Source organism: Acipenser ruthenus, chromosome 1 (assembly GCF_902713425.1).
Source record: "Acipenser ruthenus chromosome 1, fAciRut3.2 maternal haplotype, whole genome shotgun sequence".
NCBI classification, from domain to species: Eukaryota; Metazoa; Chordata; class Actinopteri; order Acipenseriformes; family Acipenseridae; genus Acipenser; species Acipenser ruthenus.
The window spans coordinates 117,080,278-117,102,330 of NC_081189.1; the positions used below are offsets into that span (position 1 = coordinate 117,080,278).

A 22,053-nucleotide genomic window follows, 5' to 3' on the forward strand; every position below is an offset into this window, starting at 1 on the left:
GCCGTGCTTTCTAACTATTCCAGCAAATATTGATTCTGAACTGAATCCCCAAGCGAGGTGGGGAAGATTATTGGTGTTGCACATAAATGCAGTTCACTGGTGGGCGTTAGTGCAACACTTAAACGCTTCCCCACCTCATTTGACAAATAATCAGCCTTTAAAAGTCTTTTCAGAAACCATTTTCAATAGTTTGTTTCTGGAACAGTTAAGCAATGGCAACCAATGCAAAAGCAGCACTGCAGGGTAACACAACGAAATATTATGAACAGAGAGCATCGCTTTAAAAGCATAACAGCCTGCCATTCAGTAAAAGTTACAAACTTGGATTCAAGGTACTTATTTCTGAAACGGTTCCGCTTGAGTCACCATTGGTTTTATTTACCTTCTCTGAGTCCTCTTGGAGTTTGCCAAACAACACTGCATGAGGCGATTGACATTTGAGATATTATTTTTAATGGGGACCCTGAGGAAATCAACAGTGGAGCCACATCAACATGGTCATACAATATATCATATTAAATCATCTGCTTTCTGATCGCATCCAAACCTGATAGTTCAACAACACTTACTTTATTCAGACTGAATCCCATAGACATGACAAACTGATAGAGAAATACTTGTCTCACCCACCAACTGCAGCATTCCATCCCGTCCATCAGGAATAAAACATGTTCCTAATGATTCTAATACTGTGCAGGGATCCAGTTCACAGTTATTTAATACAGGTGTTGAACTATAGCCATGAACTACATTACCACAACAGGCTGGTCTAGATTATTCCTGGACTCCACTTGCTGCTATAATATTACTCTTAACTTTCTGCAATGTAATATTTAATGAATTACAGTGTGGAACAATAATCCTGCCACATCTGTACATCTCATTGCTTTCCTTGAGTAGCCCAACATGTCATTTTAGTGTGGCTGTGTTTTCTATTCTTCATGGTTCTTCACAATACTCAAATGCTGTGGTGTTTCTGTTTAATTTTGACAAACTGGTCTCCTTGGCTCTGTCAGCATTCCCTTGCAGGAGGTGGCACGCTAAAATAAAGTCTAATGCAAATACAGTATGCAGAATTTCTTACAGAATAGTTTACTATTACACTGACGATTCAAGAAATAAACATCCAATAGCTATTTCACCCAATTTGAGAGCCCCGAATTGTGTTTGTGATGAAAAGGGCAATGCTGCCATCTAGTGGATAAGAAGAGAAGCACAGAAACAACACTATCAACTTGATTGTAGATGCTTTGGCAGTACCTCAAGTTAATACAGGAACTACTGACTCTGGTACATGTATTAGATATTTATTATTGGGCTGATCTTAAGTAAGTATGTTGAGGTACCTCTGTGTTTTAACCTGTGCTATTTACAAAACACCAGGAATGGCTACGCTGACGATTTATCAGCATGTGAAACAATGCAGAATAAATATAAAGTGGAGGGAACAGGAAATACAAACTAAGAACATGTAAGTTTAAGCTTGCACTTCAACATAAACCTTTATTTCCTAGAAATACGTTAACACTCATTTAAAGGGAACTTTAATTAGGTTTATAACTACATTCCCAACACGCTGCTAAATGTTTGTATATTTCTTAATGGATAGTTAATACACTGTGACTTCTTTACAGTTGGTTTCTCAACAAAACACCCCCTGAAGAATAGTCTATTCCACCCTGAAAACTGTGATAAATGTGGTTTGTACCAAAATGAAACTTAGAAACTAAAATAGTCAGACTGTATGGAAGAACAACTTAATGTACTGTATCCCATATGCTCAGTATTAGTCACAAGTGATTAGTTCCCATTTTCTTTTTTACATGTTTTTATTTGTTGAGCTTGGTTACTCCTCCTGCGTATTTGCAGTCTGTTTTTTGGTTACTCCTCCTGCGTATTTGCAGTCTGTTTTTTGGTTACTCCTCCTGCGTATTTGCAGTCTGTTTTTTGGTTACTCCTCCTGCGTATTTGCAGTCTGTTTTTTGGTTACTCCTCCTGCGTATTTGCAGTCTGTTTTTTGGTTACTCCTCCTGCGTATTTGCAGTCTGTTTTTTGGTTACTCCTCCTGCGTATTTGCAGTCTGTTTTTTGGTTACTCCTCCTGTGTATTTGCAGTCTGTTTTTTGGTTACTCCTCCTGCGTATTTGCAGTCTGTTTTTTGGTTACTCCTCCTGCGTATTTGCAGTCTGTTTTTTGGTTACTCCTCCTGCGTATTTGCAGTCTGTTTTTTGGTTACTCCTCCTGCGTATTTGCAGTCTGTTTTTTAGTTACTCCTCCTGCGTATTTGCAGTCTGTTTTTTGGTTACTCCTCCTGCGTATTTGCAGTCTGTTTTTTAGTTACTCCTCCTGCGTATTTGCAGTCTGTTTTTTGGTTACTCCTCCTGCGTATTTGCAGTCTGTTTTTTGGTTACTCCTCCTGCGTATTTGCAGTCTGTTTTTTGGTTACTCCTCCTGCGTATTTGCAGTCTGTTTTTTGGTTACTCCTCCTGCGTATTTGCAGTCTGTTTTTTGGTTACTCCTCCTGCGTATTTGCAGTCTGTTTTTTAGTTACTCCTCCTGCGTATTTGCAGTCTGTTTTTTGGTTACTCCTCCTGCGTATTTGCAGTCTGTTTTTTGGTTACTCCTCCTGCGTATTTGCAGTCTGTTTTTTGGTTACTCCTCCTGCGTATTTGCCTTCTGTTTTTAGTTTTTCACTCTGTGTCTACATGTTTAGATAACCCCTGGGTGTACTTTCACAGATCATTTTCTCTTTTAAAAGACAGACAGGTATGAACAAAAGTATGGAAGCTGCTCAGATTAACAGGAAACTGCACTGCACCTGTGAAACAGATAGGGCCTGTGGCTTAGATCAACGGCACACAGTAGATATCCCTACATGCATCCATTTCACTGCCATGACTTATACAACTGGATAAGTCATGGCAGTGAAATGGATGTCTTTTTGCGCTATTTCCCCATGTATCTGTACTCTGTACTGCCAGACCGTTGTCTACAGATAACGTACAAGCCCATACTTTTGTTCTGTTTAACACACTACAGGATCCAATTGGTTCTTCCATCTTTAAATCACCCCTATAGCGCTGGACAACAGTTTTACAACACCTAGAAATTTTAGGATTGAGACAATTAACAAAAAAAAAGCAATATGAACATAATTTAGATATTTTATAGAACATCATGTAATCAAAGGAACTACAAAATGATATTGCAACAGTATACTGGAAGCCATAATAGTACAGTAGTTCATGTTAGATTTTGAAATGTCACATTTTTCAATTTTTGGCAGTTTTTCCTTAAGTATATGGAAAGCTACAAAGCGGTATGTAATTCAATATGTTAACATATCATTCAGCAGGTTTCATTCGACTTTATGAAACAAAATTGTCTAATTCTACAGGGTGACGCCAAAACGTTTGGCTGTATCTGCAGACCTGCGTCATCATCTACCTGTTCTTTGTTAAACATCAGAATTTCAATTCTTTTCAGGATTTATTCAGCTCAGGGAAAATAAAGGCAACATATTTGTATTTATCTTTGTGTCTGACAGAAGGCATGAATAAATCAGCAGTCTGTGCTAGGAAGAATGATTTCCTTGTCTTTTCTAAGTCAGCACCATCTTCGGTAAAGACTCCTACTGTTGCGGCGCAGTGCTCCTGATCCTCTCCTCCCCCAGCCAGCACAGTATCTTCAGCAGTCCCCGTATTTAATAGTGTACCCGAGTGGCTTAGAAGAGGACTCAAACCGTTACCCAATGTTCCACGCAGCAAACCGCTATCTGCCGTTTCCCTGGGATAGTCCCTGACAAAGCGTTCTTCATTAGATCCAAGCAAATGGGACACAGAGTGAGATTCATCGGTAACCCGTATTTTTTAATTATGACTCAACTCCACTTGAACACTCTGTTTATCTGTAAAATCCCCTGAGCCCCCAGTAGGCTGAAACGTTAAGCCTGGGGATAAAGTTCCAGCATGTTCCACAGTTGACCTTTGATTTGTTAAAATTTCACCAACACCTTGTAAACTGGTATATTTGAAGTTTTCTTCATTTTCTTCATCTGTATCACTTTTCATAATATTCATAGCTGACTCTTCGGCAGTCAGGGGAGATGCATCTATCAACGTAGTATTTTGAATGACTGGATCGATGTTGCCAACAACATTTCCAATTAAACAAAGACCAGGGACTGAAGTCTGTTCTTCCCCACCTAGTGAGTCCCCTTCACAGGTGGTATTTTCATCACTTTCTCCTTCACTCCCTTCAGACAAACTGTTGTCCTCCTGGTCATTCTGAGAATCATCTGGTGCATTTCCAGTACCTGCACCATGAGCAGGCCTGAAGCCCGAGGCTCGAGTTCCAGTCTCGCTTGCCTGTAAAGCTTCTCTTCTGCCCTCTTCTTGAGCTGCAGGTGCTTGGCCTTCTTCTGCACTCCTGTTTTGCTGAGACACACTGGGCTTCACCTGTTGATGACACATGGGGCAGGTCTCCTGGATGTACAGCCATTTCCGAAGGCAGTTGGCGTGGAAGAAATGGCCGCAGTATGTCACTACTGCCGAATTCATCTCCTGCAGAGGGAAAAACAAGCTAAGATTTAAAAAGTGGGTAATGAAATAACTATGCTGCTTTATTTTAGTCATTTTGGGATCAGGAAACATGCCTGACTAAAAATTAGTGCTTGGACAAACATGCCTGAATACTCTTTCAAAATATAAACAAATATAGAAATAGTCTTTCATTTTGAATTAGCTGAAAAAGTACAATATCACAGTACAAAATGAAATTCTCTAAAGAGTAACTAAGCCAGGTACCCAGTCAAATGACAAACAAAAAATAAATAGTAAACTGTGTTATTTCTTTCTTTTAATGTGTTCATTTCCTTGAACAATGTATTTTTGATAGTCAATTATTTCGAACACATTTCAAGCAGTTTTTGTTCAAATATTCAAATATTTGTCCCAGCTCTGCTCAAAATGAGTACAGTATATGATGTGTTTGCCTGTTTCCCACAGTTGAGGAAATAATACAAATCAGACAAAAGAAACACGCTGCACTATATTCAAGACCTCTGAAAACAAATGTCATGCTGGCAGCTTAAAACTTAAAAATAAAAAAAAACACATCTATCTATCCCTGGAAGCTTGAAAAAAAGAATGAGTCAATTTACATTTACAGGAGCAAATGGGAAAGGCATGTTGATCCCTGCTGTGGACTCTTCTATTGTTGTTGTTTTCACTCACACTGTAAGGTTGGATGAGAACGCAATAATCCATAATCAGCTCAAAATGATCATGATCTTTTTCTTACGGTCTGCTTTTCGCTTGTTAGCTTATATAAAACATTTCTGTCTTCCATAATAATTCCAGTACTTTTCCACAGCCCAGTTTAATTCCTCTCCAGCATCTCTTTATATGTTCTCTACAGCAGCAGTGGCACCGATGCTTGTTTATATGTTGTCTACAGCAGCAGTGGCACCGATGCTTGTTTATATGTTGTCTACAGCAGCAGTGGCACCGACGCTTGTTTAGTTTAGAAGACTGTCAGAAACACGATTACGGCTGATTGGAACGATTATCAGTAAATCTTTTTTTTTTTTTTTTTTTTTAGCAGTGCTCCTTCGATATTTCATGATTTGATAATTAACAAATTGGGATATTTCACGGCTGTTGCCAATAAATTGTACAAGTACTGTATTTTACTGTACAAGGACCCTTCAATAATTTGTCAATATTTCATAATTTTTTATGTGCAAGTCAGAAAACACACAACAACAACAACAACAACAACAACAAGGAAGCATGGTGCAATACATAATGAAGACTGAAGAAGTGCCAGCCCTCACCTGGAAGCAGATGGCACACAAGTCGTTGTGCCTCTCAAGCTGCTGCGCGGTGGCCCGGGGCAGAGAGCTGATCTTCTTGGCCGCTTCCTGTCGCAGCAGGAAGCTCTTCCAGCCGGACTGGGCGCGCAGCCACATGTTGAAGTAGCAGTGGATGATGATGACGGAGGCGCCCATCCAGCTCCACTCCCCGAAGAGGGACTCCCAAGTGCCGTAGCACACCACGCACAGCGCCACCAGGAACTCCAGCACCCGGCTCCCCGCGTTCACGTAGTAGATGATCTCGTCCAGGCACTCGATGGGGTGTCTGCGGACCAGCTCGATCATGAACAGCGTGTAGATCAGCAGGGTCCCCAACACCTGCACAGAATAGGGTGGGTGGGGAGACAAAACCTCAGAAACATTTCCTACAGACCTTAAATATGCAGATCACCATGACCTACAGCCATGGTATGTGCATTTATAAACAAGAGTGTGGCATTTATGCATACAGATGGATAAGCTCCTCTCTTCATCTAACTCCAGATATTTGAATAGCTTGTGCTAAGGAACGCCCATACCAGGTTTTTTTTTTATCACATTAGATATAGCAGTTCTCTTGAGACAGGGTTTTAAGTGCCAATTTCATCCATGAATACAGGTGTAAAGACACTATCTGAAAGCGAGTGTTCTGTATCATTAACATGGTCAGAGGAATTTAGCATTAAAAAGGTTAATGTTCACTAGACACCATCCGGAACGGAACTCTATTGACGGAATCATAGAATACAGCTGTGTACCAACTACAAAGACCCTATGTCAAAACATGTGGCAAGGACATGGTCAGAGGTTTAAGCAATGGAGCAGTGTAATGGTTATTCTTTTACACTGGTAATGGAACATAATTATACAATCAATGTAGCTGTGTACAAAACACTGAGAGAGTAGCTCAGCATTGTACTGCCTCCAAGCAGCTGTAACTTCAAAAGTCACAAGAAAGGGTTTTACTTGCACGACCACCATGACCAAACTGGACCTACGGAATCCCAGAATGCATAGGTGTTCTGAATAGAAAGCTAATATCTTGAAGAGTTACATCGTTATCATCCGGAAAAGCAGTGTACCAGGGATCTTATTTGTCTACCCAGTTAAAAGGGAAGAGCCACACCTGCAGTGATGTTAAAATGCAGCTGGAGACGAGGATCAGGAGCCAGAAGTCCATGTGGAAGAACTCGGAGATCTTATAGGCCATGAACCCAGGGAACACCAACAGGAACAGACACATGCTCACCCCTCGGAAATGCCTCAACAGACTCCTGCAAAAACAGCGAGAAACCAGATTCATTCACACGGAAGCTTGTTTCAACAAACACCCATCACTGAACCTTTAACACTCCACCACCCCACCTCAAACAAGCAGAAAAGACGTCCATTTACCCCACCTGAAACAAGCAGAAAAGACGTCCATTTACCCGACCTCAAACAAGCAGAAAAGACATCCATTTACCCGACCTGAAACAAGCAGAAAAGCCGTCCATTTACCCGACCTGAAACAAGCAGAAAAGACGTCCATTTACCCGACCTGAAACAAACAGAAAAGACGTCCATTTACCCCACCTGAAACAAGCAGAAAAGACGTCCATTTACCCGACCTCAAACAAGCAGAAAAGACATCCATTTACCCCACCTGAAACAAGCAGAAAAGACGTCCATTTACCCCACCTGAAACAAGCAGAAAAGACGTCCATTTACCCGACCTGAAACAAGCAGAAAAGACGTCCATTTACCCCACCTGAAACAAGCAGAAAAGACGTCCATTTACCCAACCTGAAACAAGCAGAAAAGACGTCCATTTACCCGACCTCAAAAAAGCAGAAAAGACGTCCATTTACCCGACCTGAAAGAAGCAGAAAAGACGTCCATTTACCCGACCTGAAAGAAGCAGAAAAGACATCCATTTACCCCACCTGAAACAAGCAGAAAAGACGTCCATTTACCCGACCTCAAACAAGCAGAAAAGACGTCCATTTACCCGACCTGAAACAAGCAGAAAAGACGTCCATTTACCCGACCTGAAACAAGCAGAAAAGACGTCCATTTACCCCACCTCAAACAAGCAGAAAAGACGTCCATTTACCCCACCTGAAACAAGCAGAAAAGACGTCCATTTACCCGACCTGAAACAAGCAGAAAAGACGTCCATTTACCCCACCTGAAACAAGCAGAAAAGACGTCCATTTACCCCACCTGAAACAAGCAGAAAAGACGTCCATTTACCCGACCTGAAACAAGCAGAAAAGACGTCCATTTACCCCACCTGAAACAAGCAGAAAAGACGTCCATTTACCCCACCTGAAACAAGCAGAAAAGACGTCCATTTACCCGACCTGAAACAAGCAGAAAAGACGTCCATTTACCCCACCTGAAACAAGCAGAAAAGACGTCCATTTACCCGACCTGAAACAAGCAGAAAAGACGTCCATTTACCCCACCTGAAACAAGCAGAAAAGACGTCCATTTACCCCATCTCAAACAAGCAGAAAAGACGTCCATTTACCCCACCTGAAACAAGCAGAAAAGACGTCCATTTACCCCACCTGAAACAAGCAGAAAAGACGTCCCTTTGCCCCACCTCAAACAAGCAGAAAAGACCAAAAGTCCATTTGCCCCACCTCAAACAAGCAGAAAAGACCAAAAGTCAATTTCTTGCTAACCTTTGTTAAAAAGGAAAGATGTTTAAACTGAGGAAACTGGCTTACCCATGCAAAATTATAAACGCTCTAATGTCATTACATTTCATATGCTACATACTGTAACAAATACACAAGAGGACACTCCATAAACATGCATGGAGAACTGTTTACACAAGGCCAGACTGTAGACTAGCAATAAAAGGCAGGCTATCGAAAACAGGTTAAAGGGTTGGGGCGGTTGATTCCATATAAGCTGAATTCATCTTGAGGTTAGTTCTGAGTAAGGGGGTAACCTGTAAAAACTGTTTATGTATATAATATGTGTGTTCTGAGCTGTAATAATAACAACAACAACAATAATCTCTGCCATTTTTTTTATTTTTAAAAAGACTCGAATGTGTCTACTTTATGCCCTCTCCCAGGTTTAGGTGTTGCATACAACAGACACAGAGGGTCACAGCTGAGATTGTGACCAGACCCTACAACAGACAGAGAGGGTCACAGTTCAGATTTTGACCAGATCCACTGACTCAAAATGCTATATCTCGGGATCCATTTGAACCAGAGTGCCACTGATTTTGGTGCCATTTTATCAGAAATATCTTGAGTAATATAATACTGGAAATAAAATGGAATAATTGAAAAGAACCAGTTTTCCCAACATTATTCAAAACTACAGTTAGCTAACACTTACAGATGGCTTCGATCTGACTTTCTACCAAATTTCATGGTTTCAGATTATTGCGGGAAGGACGTTGGAGGCAACAGATACGACTCACTTAGAAACTTGCGATCCTACTGCTTTTCAAAAGGGTTGCAAACCTTGACTCTCCTTGAATTGTCAGGTTGTTCTGTACCTATTTATTTCAGGTAATGTGGTAACTCTGCTGGTGGTATCGGATGACAGGAGGCTGTGTGGTCCAGTGGTTAAAGAAACGGGCTTGTAACCAGGAGGTCCCTGGTTCAAATCCCACCTCAGCCACAGACTCACTGTGTGACCCTGAGCAAGTCACTTAACCTCCTTGTGCTCCGTCTTTCGGGTGAGACGTAGTTCTAAGTGACTCTGCAGCTGATGCATAGTTCACACACCCTAGTCTCTGTAAGTCGCCTTGCATAAAGGCGTCTGCTAAATAAACAAATAATAATATTGCACATCACAATGATGACCATCAGGGCTGGGGTCAATTCCAATGCCCAATTCCCACTCCTTCAAAGTTTTACATCACCCTATAGAATGAACTAATTTTGCTTCAGAAAGTCGAATGAAACCTGCTGAATAATGTTACGTTAACATATAGAACTACACACCGCTTTGTAGTTTTCCATATACTTAACGAAATAACGGACACAAAATTAAAAAACTGACATTTCAAAATCTAACAAGAAATACTGCACTATTGTTATGGCTTTTGCGCTATCACTTAGTAGTTTCTTTGACTACATGACGTTAAATAAAATACCTAAATTATGTTCACACAGTTTTTATTATGATGCAAAACTTTTGGCCATAGCTGTGAACAAGCCAGCCCTCCATGTGCTTCTCTGACCTGTTTCGAGAGGCTCCCAGGGTCAGGATGACGGGGTTAGTGATCTCAACCATGGACTGCAGCGTGGAGGTCACCACAATGAACAGGATGATGCTGAGCAGGAAGGTGCGCTGCAGGACCTGCATGTCCAACAGCTCAGTCTGGACAGCCAGCAACAGCAGGGTCACCCCCTCGGTCACCCCCCTGGCAAGAGAGAGGCAAGCAGGCAGGAACCGTTTTAGATGTACTTCATATTACAGCAAAGTTATCCAAACCAGTTCTGATAAGGCCCTGTTCAGACTTGTGATGTCTTCAGGTATCCGTAACATATTAAAAAGTCTTAAACCTCTGGATCAAGTGGTGTGACTTTGGTTTCATAAGGTGTGGGGGGAGACATTCTGTAGCTGTGGGCATATAGTTAGACCATTAAAATGAAATATTTATTTTATTCAGATTGGTTTCTTTGCGGTCGTGAACTCGTAGCCACTCTATGATAATAAGCTCCCAATTTCCAAATATAAATATTTTTTTATAGTATTGAGACCATAGACATCAGAAATGGTATCACGATTGAGAAATTTCTCAATGAAAAAAAACTCTTTACTACCAGGCTCTGCGTTTTGTCACAGTAAAAATCACGTCACAGTCATGGCTAAAAATAAACAATTTCACGGAATGGTCACAGATGCAAAGTAAACATATATTTAATGTATTTAACATGTATTTAAAGTGTTTTCTTTTAACACACGCTTCTAGTCAAATGTAAACATAGATTTAACAGTACCTTTTAAAAAACAACTGCAACAGGAATATGCTTACCTTTTAATTTCAATATGTATACCTTGTCCCATGTAAAAAAAAAAAATATATCTGAACACAGAAATGTAGTTTTTTTTTAAATAAATGTTCTGGTTGTAAATTGAGAATTTTACAATATCCTGTTCATTAATGTCTATTTAAACACAGCTGTGGTGTTGGTATTACAAGATGTACATTCAAAGATCAGAAGGATCATTCAGCATTTACACTGTTGACGGGTACTGTTAAACACCTCAGGGGAACGACTGCAGAACTGCAAATCGGGGTTCATGCTTATCCAGAACTGTCAACCCGAACCCGAACCCTAACTCTAACCCTAACCCTAACCCTAACTCTAACTCTAACTCTAACTCTAACCCTAACCCTAACCCTAACCCCAACCCAAACCCGAATCCTAACCCTAACCCGAACCCTAACTCTAACCCTAACCCTAACTCGAACCCGAACCCGAACCCTAACCCTAACTCGAACCCTAACCCTAACCCTAACCCTAACCCGAACCCGAACCCGAACACGAACCCTAACTCTAACCCGAACCCTAACCCTAACTCTAACCCTAACCCTCCCTTTAGGCTTTGCATTATCAAGTGTATGCAGTAGGGCTGTTTCGATTAACAGATTCAGTGCACCGATTAATCAACTAAAAAGAGTTGATTGCAGATTAATTTTTTTGTACAATTTAATCGTGCATTAAAAGTGCATTCTGGGTAGAGAGAAATGCATGCTGCTATTTAGGGAAGTGTTGATTTGAAGCTCTCTCTCTCTCTCTGGATTATTATTATTGTCTTGTTTTGTACAAGGATTGCTGATAGTGTGCTACGGGTGTAGATACGTATTTGAAACTGGAATGTTAATCTACATTGATTTAAATGATGGCAAACGTGTGTCTGCAAAGTTATTTGTGTGCATTGTAACCAGCTGTGGTAAAATCCAGCGTGGGCATTTATCCAGAATAACACAATAAACTGTTGATTTAGTTATAAACCTCACAGTGTTTTGTATTTCCGTGTTTGTGCATTGCTAATAATTGTGCTGTTTAGAGGTTACGCCCGAGTGGTTAAACAGTGTGTGTAACTGTGCTGCTCTGGTCCTTGGGGCTTGTGTGACTCAGTTATCAGGTTCCTAAATCTGTTTTATTAGGGTAATAGGATGGAAAGGTAACATTTGTTACATTTATTAAAATAAAAATAATAATAAAAATGGTTTTAAAAAGACCAAATTCCTATTGGGCTTATTTTTTTATGCAGGACAGCCACTATAAGATCGTTATCTTTATTAAGAATGTGCATGGATTAATCTACAGATTAATCAACTAATGCCGATAAATTAACCAATCAAAATGTTTAATTGAATGACAGCCCTAGTATGCAGGTATATTTTCTGCACAAAAGGCTTTGGTTAATTTGAAGTTTGTTTCTCATTAAAGCTGCTCCCTCCGTTTTCATGAAATTGTTTGGGCTATTGCTCTGCTAGTTGCTTACAACTTAATTTCGACACTCTTTTATAGTTCTGTGTAAGTATTCACCTTTATTAGATGTTTGCTAACTGCTTTAACTTTGCACTGAAAGCAATTCAAAAGACTATAGGATTATATTATTGAGAAATACAAGTTTTAGTACTGCTGCAATGCGAGAAAGTGAGGGGGACATGTCCCCTGCGTAAATCACACCTAGTGTTCAGTTTGTTGTGTTACAACCTGAAATCTTGATGCATTTAAATGGGATTTTTTTCCTTTGATTTACACAACCTACTCAACACTTTGAAGGGGCAAGAGAATTTTTATTGTGAAACAGTTAATGAAAAATGAAAAAACTGAAATGTCCTGGTTAGATAAGTATTCACCCCCTGAGTCAATACTTGCCCATTCTTCTTGGCAAAATTGTTCAAGCTCTGTCAAGTTGGATGGGGATCGTTATTGGACCGCAATCTTCAAGTCTTTCCACAGATTCTCAGTCGGTGCTTGGGGTCTTTGTCCTGCTGAAAGGTGAATCTCCGTCCCAGTCTTAGGTCTTTTGCAGACTGAAGCAGGTTTTCCTCAAGGATTTGCCATTATTTAGCTCCATCCATTTTGCCCTCTACCCTGACAAGCTTCCCAGTCCCTGCCGATGAAAAGCATCCCCATAGCATGATGCTACCACCACCATGCTTCACAGTAGGGATGGTGTTACCTGGGTGATGTGCTGTGCTGGGTTTGCACCAGACATAACGCTTTGCATTTAGGCCAAATAGTTCAATTTTTATTTCATCGGACCACAGAATCTTTTGCCACATCTTTTCAGAGTCTCCCACATGCCTTTTTGCAAATTCCAAGTGGGATTTTACATGGTTTTTTTTTTTTAGAAATGGCTTCCTTCTTGCCACTCTTCCATACAGGCCAGATTTGTGGAGTACCTGAGCCTGAGCTGTTTCCACATGGACAGTTTCTTCCACCTCAGGACGGCCTACTCTAAGCAGATTCTGGGTGGTGCTGTATACCTTCCACTTCTTAATGATCGACTTGACTGTGCTCCAAGGGATATTCAATGCCTTTGAAATCTTTTTATACCCCTCCCCTGATCTGTGCCTTTCCACAAGTTGTTTTGAAAGCTCCTTGGTCTTCATGGTAGTATCTTTGCTTTGAATGCACTACCCAACTGTGGGACCTTACAGAGACAGGTGTATTTAATCTGAAATCATGTGAACCACTTTTATTGCACACAGATGGACTCCATTTAACTTATTGTGTGAATTCTGAAGGCAATTGGTTGCACCTGAGCTTATTTAGGGGTGTCATAGCAAAGGGAGTGAATACTTATCTAATGAAGACTTTTCAGGTTTTTATTTTTAAGTGATTTGTTTTTTCACCCCCCCCCCCCAGTTTTTCACACATTGAAAGTGTTGAGTATGTCGTGTAAATCAAAGGAAAACAAAATCCCATTAAATGCATCAAGATTTCAGGTTGTAACACAACAAACTGTGAAAACATCCAAGGGGGGGTGAATACTTAGTATAGGCATGGTATGTCTGGATCAGCTGAGAGAGAGTATTAAAAATCAAAACCCCTCAAAGATGTTGGTGTGGGCAAATTAGTGCCTGCAAGCCCAGGTGCTGTGCCCACGATGCCATCTGACATAACCTGCCATACTCATACATCAGTAGAGGAACTGCTTTTGATGACATTTGATACATCTGCATTGTAATGTCTTTTTTTCAGTTTTGAATAAGTACTGAATTTAACCAAATGAAAAATGATCAGAACCTCACCCTTATGAGAAAGACACAAAAATGTCTGTGACAAAAAAAAACAACCTTTGAGGTCCACTGTTCTAGATCTATTTAACACTGCAATAGCTAATCCAAACCCGTTGGGACGGGACACTTGGTACTGCTCGTAATCTAACCTGTGGGGTAGTTTCCTCACCTGTGCATGAAGTTTTCGTTCTGGACAGCAGCGTAGCCCCCCAGGTAGAGCTTGCAGAGGTTGAGCAAACCCAGGGCCAGGTAAGAAACAACGAAGGAGAGACCCAGTAACGAATACGGAGTACTGCAGCACTCAGACACACTACAGAGGGAGAGAACGCACACAACACTGAGCCAAACATACACTGCCTGGAGGCATTGGAGTTTCCATTCATTTGTGATGGTGACCAAATGTGCGTGCGGACTGGTGTGTAAAAAAAATGCTTAAAATGATCAGTTGCATTTAAAAAAATTTGAACAAGAACAGCGAAAAATAAAAATACTGAAAAGTTTATTATGCACACGTGCATTAACAAATTGCCCTAAAAACTTAACATAAAGAAAATTATTTTAATGAAGGTCCCACGAACATTATCGATATATCGTTCTCCAAAAAAGCTGATGCATCGATTCAACGATGCTATGAAAGGGTAACCCCCCCCCCAAAAAAACAGTACTGTAATACAGGAGCTGTGAATTACTGTGTAACATTGCTAGTAACGCTTTAAAAACTATTATGCATATTAAATTGATTACATTAGTCTATGCATAAAGTAATTAAATATATATATATTATATATATATATATATATATATTTTTTTATTTTTTTTTTTACCTTATTAGTGTTGATTTGTACCAGTTGGGGGACAGAGCAAAATCCAAAAAATTAATTGTTTAAATCCATAACAAGGTCTGAGTAACAACCAATCAAGAGAAAAAAACTAATTTTTTAAAACTGTCCACAGCAGTTTAGTAACAAGAGTGTTGTCCATGGCTTATATTTTAATTGTGTTAAGGACATGACAGTGTCCACATGTTTTAATTTAAGCAATGACTGGCACTTGCTTACAATCTGCCCAGCATTACTGAATACCTGCTCACTAGGGACTGACGTTGCCGGGATGCTTCATACTTCTGACCAAAGACACAACGTTAGGAACAATCTTGGTTGTTTTTCTTCATTTTTACTCTGGGGTAGTTCAGCTGAAAATTCAGATTTTGTTTGAAGTTTTGTAGGGTGCCATCTCATTAAATGGTCACGCAGGTTAGTTGTGTTACCGGAGTATACCAAACATTACTTTCTTTACTTTCTAGCCGTCTTACTTTAGAAAATAATTGCACCGCCTCAGCCTTACATAAATAGTTGGGACTGTAAATAAGAAATGGGTACTGCTGATAAAAAAAAAAACTAAATATTTACAGAATTAAAAATGAAACACAGTGCAACTTACATGACTGCAGGAAAATTCACTAAAATAGCTCTCAGACTGTGCTAATGAAAACATCTACAATAAATGACAATGTGCTTGCTGTGGCGTATTTAATATCGAAAATAGCAGAACGAACACGCTGCAATTTAAACTTATTTTTACTGAAAAATTAAACGATAATATGTAATCATAACAGATGTCTGTGTTACATGCTGTCAGATCAGGACTTGACTAATGCTGAGCATGGGAGCTGCAGCATGCTGTTTCCATATTACACCTGTACACAATTAAAAGGCATGGTCACCAATTACACATTTTCAGCCAGTCTTGTATTGCAGGGGCTTTGATGCTCCAAAAGTCAGTTTTCTTCTCGTAGATCTTGCCTTGCTGTGAGCTCCTTCATTGCACTAAAGAAGTACTTTGTCAGACACTACAAGCAGACCACTACTAGTCTAGCACATGCTTAAACCATCCTAATTTGCACCAGAATGCACCGTTTGAATCCCTTTTTCAAAAATGTGGGGAGGGGGGGGACGACCCCCCCCCCCACACACACTATCCCCCATCGGCCCTACACGCCACAAAAAGATCGGAGCCCCCGACAACCTTGGAAGTGCCACATACATTAAAAACAATCTGTCCTGATAGTAACCAACCAGCCACTTTCCCTATTGACTGACACGCTTTGTTCTTTCGAAACTGCACATTTGAGACCTCTGTAGACTACAATGGAATTGCATGACAGGTAAGATTTATGAAAGCAGTTGGTTAGCAGTTGGTATTGTGTACCTGGTAAGGAAAACATAGTGCACTTCCCGCTCGCTGAGGAAGTTATTGCTGGCGGTTGCAGAGGAGTAGATCTGAACCATGAAGAGAATGAACCAGAAAACACTTAAGAGTGCTGGAACAGCAAACTGATTCCACAGAGAAATCCCCACCGCCAGCAACCGGTACAGCTCAGTCACCTGGGAAACAAGCACAGCAGAAAGGCAAAGGTCAGCATCAGTCTAACAGATTGACAAGAAGGAGAACCTGTTTAAGTACATGACAGAGAATGGTACAATAACTGTCAAACAGGACTGCCCTTATTTATGCCATTGGCATGAAGTAATAGATTTAATCATTTCAAAAGAAGTAAACAGCTTCAAAATGCCATTCAAATAGATTCTGTTCTCACTTCCCACACTTCTGTTCAGGTTTGCAATCATTCATTGTTGCTCTGCGGGCTCTTGCTCTAATATTGATTGTAATCTTGTTTCTTTTTTAAACTTGTCTAATCAGACCGTATATAGCTATTATTTTGTTTGAAGAAGCCTAAATGCCAGGCACTGAAAAGCTTTCCTCATTCACGTCTACTTTCTCTCTAACAAAGACCAGCATAAAGGCTTTTTTTCCCTATATAGAAGTTACCTCAATCTGCAGAACCTCCCTGTAGGCAGACCTGGCCAGCTTGTAGGGCACGAAGAGGTTTGAGAGCAGGAAGGCTGCCACCTCAATGGCAGTGAGGACCATGGAGAAGGTGTTGACAGTGAGCAGCACGGTGTGAGGCACAGCAATGAGCCTGGCCACCAGGGGGAGCAGGTGAGCACAGAACAGCCAGACCTGCCTGATCTTCGTCAAGAAGGCACAGAGCGTGCTCAGAATGATCTGACCTAAAAACACACACACACACACAGAAACTGGGTCAGCACCTTCAGGTACACCTGGAGTCACATCACAGCTGGAGATACAGGATGTCTCCTTGCAAGTCTGGCTTCAAAACGTATGCAAATGTAAGGCAACAAATACACTACCACCCCACAATGAAATGCAATTCAAATGCATGCAACTTCACAGGCCAAAGCAGGCATTCTTTCTGGGGTGAGGATATTAGGCACCAGGCTTTTACGAAAGCTTCTAATACCTTTAACCATTGTTCCTTGAGGTCATTTAAGTTATCTACCCTATGAAGGACTAAGCGTCCATAAGCTGAATTATCATGAATGCCTAGAGTGCACACAATTATTTCCATAAGAATGCAGCTTATTTTCAAACCATGCATTTTAAAGGACATCGACTGTCATGTGACCTACTGGTACAAGTATTAACAATACAGCACTTGAAATTACAATTGTCACATGGTTAACTTCAGAATATAATTTTATTGTAGCTTCTTGAAAGTAAACCACAGTTCAAAACAGAACTGACACTTTTAACACAGCGCTCTGATTCTGACACAGATAGATTCATTTGATGAACACCACCTACTTGTCAGTGCAGTAACAAAGCGGTTGAAAGCCAGGGAGTCCAGATACACTGCTCCTTCGTAGCCATGCTGAATCTCGCCCTGCACATAATCCCTGACAGAAGAACACGAGAGAACGTTATGTTTGGGACCCCATTGTATTTCACTGCTCTTTGCTAGCATGAGTGGGACAGGGTGGGGGAGCCCTGGTACAGTGTGCTGGCCTTCCCCACGGGACCCGGTTCAATTCAGCCAGAGGAATGAGACTCAGATTGGTTTAGGACGCCGCCCAGCATGACTTCACCAGACCACTTGGTATCAGAATTACTTTCCCCATGCAGTTCTGAAATCAGCCTCCAGTGGAATCTGACTGCTGAATGGAAATCAGCATTATTTGAGAATCACGTTCATCGGTAAACTATACAAGCTGAACAGAGAAACCGGTACAGAAAAGCAGAAACAAATATAAAAACACCTAGAAAACCCATATTAATTTATTTATTCATTCATTTTAAGGGATGGCCCAAAGGAAATTATTTTTTGGAGTGACAGATAGCTCACTTACAGAGACACACCGGTGCTAGTCAAACTGACCTGGCCAAGCAGTTTCTCCACTGATCTTGTAAACTATTAAAAACAGGGTCGGACGGTTATTCAAGCTGGTCACTGTACCTGGAGATCTGGTGTCCCACGTAGAGCAGCAGGGCTGTGAGGATGTAAAGATACAGCTTCACAATGTGTCTCAGAGGCAAGACCAGCACGACAGCGCTGAAGAGATGACCTGGGAGCAAAAACAAGATGAGTTATTATACAAGGGTGGACAAATACTATGGGCTGCCATGGGCGGCTTGGAAAGCACAGACCCAATGTGAGAAGCTGCAAGGGTGTTTGAAGTGTTCAGGGTGCATCCTCTGTCAGGGAAGCTGTGTGGTGGAATGCTGAGGTCTGTTCACCAGAATGGTCCTTCGCTTTTAAAATGGATCCTTTTGGGTTAGGGGTGAGTTAAGAGTATGTATTTAAAAATAAACAAATACAATCAAATCAATAATGAATACATTACTGACTGTAGCAGCCATTTCTTAAATTAATTTGTTAAGCAATTGGCAGAGGGTGTTTTGCTACAACCAGGAAACATCAATACATGGAAGCACCTGTCAACCAAGCACCTGATATTACTCCTCAAAACCTGGCATACACTCCCTCACAGAAGACTGACACATTACGAATTTACTTGTACTGTAGTAAACAAATACATCACTCTTTCTGATAGGTTGGCCAACCAGGCAAAGGAAAAACCAAAACACATTACAGAGAACACGCGAGATAACAGCTTGTATTCACCTCAACGTGCTTACCCAAGTAATACATGTTCCAGATAACATATTTGTATTTAAACATCAAGTCTTCATTTTTGGCCCGAAGCTGCTCAGTAATCCTGTCGATGTCACACTTGTACAGCAAGTCCAGCAGAAGAATGCTCGGGACCCTCAGGGCGACATTTGCAATTTCTTCTAGTCTTGGCATTATTTATTTATTATATTCTTAACATTTATTTTCCTCCATGCAGCCACGGTACTTGGGTATATTACAGAAAACTCAGTATTTCATTTGTTGAAGCTCACAAAATCCGTGTCACTTTTTTTCTGATGCGTTTGCCAAGTCTTGTTGTTAACCACGTCATGCTGTTGTTTTATTGGTCAGTTCCATGTTTTGCATAACAATTCTACATGAGACTGACCTGTCACTCACTTTGACTTATATTTTACATTTCCACTTGACTTAGCATTGCGTTTCAATACGTAGATATCGCACAGTGAAAATAATTCTTTTTTGCTATATAGTCCTCTTATTTCTTCTGTCACCAGTACCGGTGTCGTTTGCCGTCCCGGTGTTGCTCAAACAAACAGCTTTTGCTCACTGTTCTGAACTCGATGATGTAACATTTTGCAGACTGTCCATTCGTAATGGCACAATTTTTTTTTTTTTATAAAAACAACAACGAAAGCAAATATTTCTTCCTAACGTGTTTATGAAACACAGCCCTGTGATTGCTGCTTCTCCACAGCCATGATTGTGAACTTCACCCCCACATAAATACGCAAACCAGATGCGCCTTGTTAGAATGAGGTCAATCTCCAATTCCCTCCCAGGAATATTTCTGGATATGTTGCGAGGGTTCCCATGCAGTGTCGAATGCTAAATATACAAGGGTCATCCTATTTTAAAATGCCCAGCTGTTGTAAACACTACCACTGAATTTCTCTGCCGCTTTTCTTCAGACAGCATCAGACACTGACCTGTTTACACGACCACGTGTCTACTTCCTGTCAAAAAGGATATGCTTGTAATCCACGCCCACTTTGCCTTCTTAAAGTGGTAGTAAAATACCAAATACTGATTTCATTTTGTCACGGCGGTCATAGAACTCGTGGATTTCGACATTTGTTTCCACTGAGCGCGAAAATAGGAAAGGTTGGCAAAGGGAGGACGGTTTACAGTTCTGCAAAAGTATGAACCCCAAATTGCAGCTCTTGCAGTTGTTCCACTGCGGTGCTTAATAGTACCTGTCAACAGTGTGAAGAACGATCCTTCTAATCTTTGCATGTACATTTTGTAATACCAAAACTACAGCTGTGTTTAAATAGACATTAACGAAAAGGATATTGTAAAATGTTCAATTTACAACCAGAACATTTAAAAAAAAATTCAGTATTCAGATTATTATTTTTACATGGGACAAGGTATACATGTTGAAATTAAAAGGTAAGCATATTCCTGTTGCCGTTGTTTTTTAAAAGGTAGGCCTCCTATTAAAAAGAATAATGTTATGTTTACTTTTGACTAGAAGCGTGTTAAAAGAAAACACATTAAATACATGTTAAATACTGTAGCAGGACATATCTGGTCCGCAACGGAATAAAAGAAGACAACACAGGATGCAGCTCAAAGCAGTTAAAACTGCTATTTTATTGAAAATTGAATTGCAAGCAAAAGGATATGTAGCTCATTAACCAGCACCAACGACACAAAACACAACACAACCCCGAGCTGCGCGCATGCAGCTCATAAATAGAGATCCCCCGAGCCCTATTGGCTCACACACACACAAGAGCACATTTACATACACACTGACCAATCGCTCAGACCCTCGGTCCCGCGCAAGCAGCTGACTGGCGGAACTGAACACAAATCACAGTGCAGCCAACACAGGCTATCTATCATAAAGCTGCACTGTGCACGTGACACTCTAGGCAGTACACTAGCACTGCCTAGACACGAAACACGCTTCCACTCACACACTCGCAGGGTGACACACACAAACAGAGGTGAAGACAGGACAGCACACACACACACCAATACACTAACACTAACACTCCCGCTCCCCTCCCAGGGTCCAGTCCCAAGCAGTCCAAACTGACCTGCCGTTACACTGCCCCCTGCTCAAACGCTTCCCGGCCCGGGAAGCACTGACCTGGTCCAGGTGTGGCAGCCTGTGTGGTTGCCAGGCGAAGGCCAGCAACGGTCGGGTCCTGGCGGCATGTTTGAGGACGACGCAATGCGATGACCACTTTCACAGGGCTCCAGGGCAGCCACCAATCCAAGACCCCCGTTCCAGTCCAGGACGGCTGTCCCTCCTGGGTCTGGGCTTCCCTGGACCGTTGCCCCTCTCCACACAGCGAGGCAGAGGCTAGCCAGAGCAGCCCCAACAGCAACCACAGAACCTGGCTGTTGTTTGGAGAGAGCTGGGTGCTGCAGCCACGGTGAGGGTTACTCTCTCTCTGGTGATGCGGCGCTATCTCTCGGGTGTTCCGGCAATGCAGGGTCCTCTCTCGGGGGCTCTGGCGGCACAGGGCTCTCACTCAGGTATTCTGGCGACACAGAGCTCTCTCTCGGGGGCTCTGGAGACGCGGCGCTCTCTTGCGGGGGCTCAGGTGGCACGGGGCGCTCTCTCTCTGGGTCTCAGGCAGTGCAGGGCTCTCTTGAGGAGGCTCTGCCGATGCTGGGCTCCCTCTCGGGAGCTCTGTTAACTCTCTCTCAGGGGCTCTGGCAGCGCCGGGAAGCCTCTCTCAGATGGCGTGGGGCACTCTCTCTCTGGTTCCCTTACCATGTTACCCACTGTCTGTTTGTCTGGTCTGTTCCCATTGGTTGTTATCTGTGCACCTTCATTGGTTGTGGTTTGTCTGGCTGTGCCCATTGGTCCTGGTATCGGCCAATGTGATGTGTCCTAAGCCTGGTAATTTTTTGCATAAGGGGGCGGGCTATGCCTATAAGGTGGGCTGCAGCGCCATTCAGTGCTGGTTCCTGTCCAGCGTTGCCAGACTGGGCTGGT

General features: G+C 41.6%; 1 protein-coding gene across 3 annotated transcripts; it reads right to left on the reverse strand.

Annotated features, from left to right (window-relative positions):
• Positions 1–1,466: 1,466 nt before the first annotated feature.
• On the reverse strand, positions 1,467–20,057 carry LOC117421462 (RING finger protein 145-like). 3 transcript variants are annotated; one of them, XR_009330692.1, is made up of 11 exons: positions 19,079–20,057; positions 18,396–18,504; positions 17,747–17,838; positions 16,910–17,151; positions 16,289–16,464; positions 14,250–14,417; positions 10,052–10,234; positions 6,980–7,127; positions 5,836–6,192; positions 5,161–5,234; positions 4,459–4,561 (listed from the first exon to the last, which is right to left on the reverse strand). XR_009330692.1 is itself a non-coding variant. In XM_059034589.1 (10 exons), the coding sequence occupies exons 1-10, from the start codon at positions 19,245–19,247 to the stop codon at positions 3,869–3,871; spliced, it is 2,337 nt and encodes a 778-aa protein (XP_058890572.1). In that variant the 5' UTR covers positions 19,248–20,054; the 3' UTR covers positions 1,467–3,868. The 3 variants fall into 3 exon arrangements, 2 of the variants coding, with proteins under 2 accessions (XP_058890572.1, XP_058890574.1); XM_059034589.1 differs by lacking the exon at positions 5,161–5,234 and having other exon boundaries at positions 1,467–4,561; positions 19,079–20,054; XM_059034591.1 differs by lacking the exon at positions 5,161–5,234 and having other exon boundaries at positions 1,467–4,561; positions 14,250–14,390; positions 19,079–20,053.
• Positions 20,058–22,053: the final 1,996 nt, after the last annotated feature.